This window comes from Vespa velutina, chromosome 20 (genome assembly GCF_912470025.1).
Source record: "Vespa velutina chromosome 20, iVesVel2.1, whole genome shotgun sequence".
Classification (NCBI taxonomy): domain Eukaryota; kingdom Metazoa; phylum Arthropoda; class Insecta; order Hymenoptera; family Vespidae; genus Vespa; species Vespa velutina.
Window position 1 is genome coordinate 1,610,140 of NC_062207.1, and position 3,667 is coordinate 1,613,806.

At 36.6% G+C, this 3,667-nt stretch overlaps 1 protein-coding gene across 1 annotated transcript in view; it reads right to left on the reverse strand.

Annotated features, from left to right (window-relative positions):
• The window catches only part of LOC124956075 (protein pygopus), a 4,411-nt gene extending 1,035 nt beyond the window's left edge, over positions 1-3,376 (reverse strand). The window contains exons 1-5 of the mRNA XM_047511446.1: positions 3,062-3,376; positions 2,002-2,262; positions 878-1,903; positions 651-796; positions 1-404 (exon numbers count right to left, since the gene is read on the reverse strand). The exon at positions 1-404 is cut by the window's left edge and continues 1,035 nt beyond it. Coding sequence (XP_047367402.1) covers positions 284-404; positions 651-796; positions 878-1,903; positions 2,002-2,217 — 1,509 coding nt within the window. The 5' untranslated portion in view covers positions 2,218-2,262; positions 3,062-3,376 and the 3' untranslated portion in view covers positions 1-283. The remainder of the gene's footprint in view (positions 405-650; positions 797-877; positions 1,904-2,001; positions 2,263-3,061) is intronic.
• Positions 3,377-3,667: the final 291 nt, after the last annotated feature.

Here is a 3,667-nt window from a genome sequence, read left to right on the forward strand (position 1 = left end):
CTCTCTCTCTCTCTCTCTCTCTCTCTTTGTATTTCGTGTGATTTATTATGTGTATGATCTCTCTCTCTCTTTCTCTCTCTCTCTATCTATCTATCTATCCGTGCTATGTATATGTGTGTGTGTTTGTGTATATGTATATATGTATGTATGTATGTATGTATGTATGTATGTGTGTGTGTGTGTATACGTGTGTGCAATCGCACGCGCATGTGTGTGCGTGTACAAAGTGTAAACGCTAACAAAGAGTCACTCGTGCGTCGCATATACGACGGGTCAAGAAGTGTTATGGTTTAAACTTAACCAAAGGTATGCTTTTCGATTGCAAGCACTTATCACACACCCACTCGGCATAAATTTCTGCAGTTAATAGTTGAAAGGCTGTCTCCGACAATCCTGTGCATCCCCTGGAATACGATAAATATGAAATCTAATCTCTATATTCGTTTAACATTATAGAAAACTAAAAATTCCATTGATATATCCCTTCGATATTAATTATAGTTAATGAATTCGCATATTAAAATCGTTATAAAATACAATAATAATAATACTAATAATAATAATAATAATGATGATGATGATGATGATGATGATGATGATGATGATGATGATGAAATTGATGTAATGATAATAATATTATTTTAATTTACCTATGAAACCAAAAATTACAGCCAGATTCACAAGGGATTGCTTGATCGTTATCGTGCACCTCTTTATGGCAAACTCCACAAGGATAAATTGGTGGTGCGTTAGGATTTTGTGGATTAAATACCATAGCTTGATCCGGAGGATATATCTGTTGGATTAATGATTAAAGTTAAATGATTGTTAATGGAATAATTCGTTAAAAGAGATTATAACAACGTAGCTTATTTACTTTTCCTGCAGAAACAGGCATTGGTTTTGGGCCCATTCCTGGTGGGCCTTGAAATCCATGAGGTGGCATAGATCCACCCATATTTATAGCATGACCCATAGGTGGACCACCTCCTATATTGCTGGAAATTGTACCCATTGGTCCTGGCATATGTCCCATTTGATTATGATGGCTCATATTCATATTGGACATATTGTTCATTGGTGGACCTCCCATATTGATATTATTCATTTGACTTGGCCCGCTCATATTCATATTATTCGAGACCATGGAACTCATGGTTGTCATAGGACCATTCATAGGTCTTCCTATATTACTAAGATTATTTCCCATATGATTCGGATGTGGTTGAGATCCATTATGTCCTAACGGACTGTTGACATTAACATTGTTTATAGACGGACCATTTAAAGGACTATTGGGTGGTATATGGCTATTCATATTGTTCATGTTCATTGGTCCGTTTGGCATATGATTCGATCCACCCATAGTGTTCATGGGTGATCCTAATGGACCACCCATAGGACTTCCCATACTATGTCCCATATTATTCATGGGACTACCCATGGGTCCACTGTTCATGTTATTCATTGGACTACCCATAGGTGGACCGCTTAATTGCGAATTTCCCATATGACTCATGTTCATATGATTATTCATAGTATTCATTGGACCAGGTGGCATGTTTGGTCCCATATTATTCATAGGACTTATACCACCTATAGGCGTATGATTCATGGGAGACATTCCACCCATGTGGTTCATATGATTTGACATTGGTGAATTTCCCATTGGGCTCATACTACCCATATTATGTGGCATCATAGGACTCATACCGCCAATAGAAGTAAGAGGACTCATACCACGCATCGGCGGTCCACCCATATGATGAGGATGATGAGGATGCATATGTGGTGGACCGCCGTGCATCATGGGACTTTGAGTGGTCTGTGGGGGCGTATCGTCAAACGGATTACTCGCGACTATCGTATCCCCATAACCGGTTAATGGTGGAGGTAGTAAATCCTATAAAATAAATTATCATTGTTGCTCATTTCCAATATAACCCTTGAGATATTATTATTTTATGATAAGTACTACTTATCTATATGTGTGATTTGTACCTGTGCAGTTGGAGGTTGTTGCGGGGGTGGCTGTGCTACGCTGGCATTGGTACGCCTTTTTTTCTTAGGATTGGCACCGGCAGGTGGTGGTGGCGGAGGATGGGGGTGAGCAGAAGTTTCAGGATGCGGGGCACTAGGACCCATGCTCACACCCATTCCCATACCCCCCAAAGGCATCCTCGCGAAGGGTGGCATGCCTGCAATATTGTGGCTCATCTCCTTCGTTCTCTTCCCCTATTTTACCATGCCGTACGAGCACCACTATGAATTTTCATGGCAAGTTAATATCATAAAATCCATTGTTGTTCTCAAACAATGGTAAAAAACAAAAACAAAACAAACAAACAAAAAAATAAATAAATAACAATAAGGATGAAGATATAATAAAGCAAAAATAAAAGATGATATATCTTTTTGATTGATAACGAATCTTGATTTAACGCAAAATCCATTACCATTTGTAATATTGTAATTTGGAAACGATCAGAAAGTATCAATTAATACAATCAATTGAAACTTTGACAAAAGCTAATCTTAAATGAGCATAGCTTATTGACATAACGCGTATCCTATATCAGGAATAATATTTATATACCCGTAGTACTATGTAAATAAACGATAACTCGTCCATTATTTCGACGAAAATCCAATCGACAATTCTTAATGTCGAGATAAACGATATTGACGGGGACGACGCGTTTTGTCTGATTAAATCTGATGTATAAAGAAGAAAAGGAACGTTAAAAAGAAAAGAAAAGAAAAAAGAAAAAAGAAAAAAGAAAAGTGAGATAGGAAAAAAAAAAAATTGAGAGAAAAGAAAATAAGGTAAAGAAAGCATGAGAAATGGAAGAAAGGAAAGAAAAAAAAGGGAGAAATATAGAGAGAAGCTCTGGCAAAAGAAGCAAAAGAAAAATATGTGTGCATCGATGCCAGTTTCTTGGTCCAACCTAACCTACACATTTTTCCAAAGCATTCACTATGGCTGACTCTCCGTGGATAAATTAATACCAATCGAGCAATATAATAATGTTCGAGAATGAAATATTATGTTTGTACTTACCAGTGCGTTACATCTGGCGCGATATGGTAGTATACATCGTTCGTGAGTTTTTTCGCCAAAGACCAACACCATGAATCGTGTCGTGCGCTTAAATAACTTTTGAGAGAGAGACGTATAACGAGCCACTTCTTTTCTCAAATTACTCTTTTATAAGTCACATATTTTTCCTTAACACTAACGGATTTCACCTTCATAGATTCTTATATCGAGGCAGCGTAAACACTGGTGGGGTGTCAAAATGATATCGAGTGAAGAAGCGCACGCCAATTCCTTAGGTCGCCATTGTTGCGTTCGCTTACGTACGTATCTTACGTTTGTGTGTGTATTCCGTCGCAGCGCATGCGCCTATAAAACTTAGCCGCCATCAAGCTACTTAATACATTCGTAAACCGCTAGATGGTACTCTTACATATTTCATCGCGTACACCATTAACAACGATATACATCTTTGAATATTTTGAAATAATATTTATATCAAAAAGTATATCAAAACGTATATATATATATATATATATATATATAGGAAGTTTATTTTTTTTTGGTTTAAATATTATTACATAAATAAATAATTATTTATATCGTTATTATATTTTTAAGTATTATTGT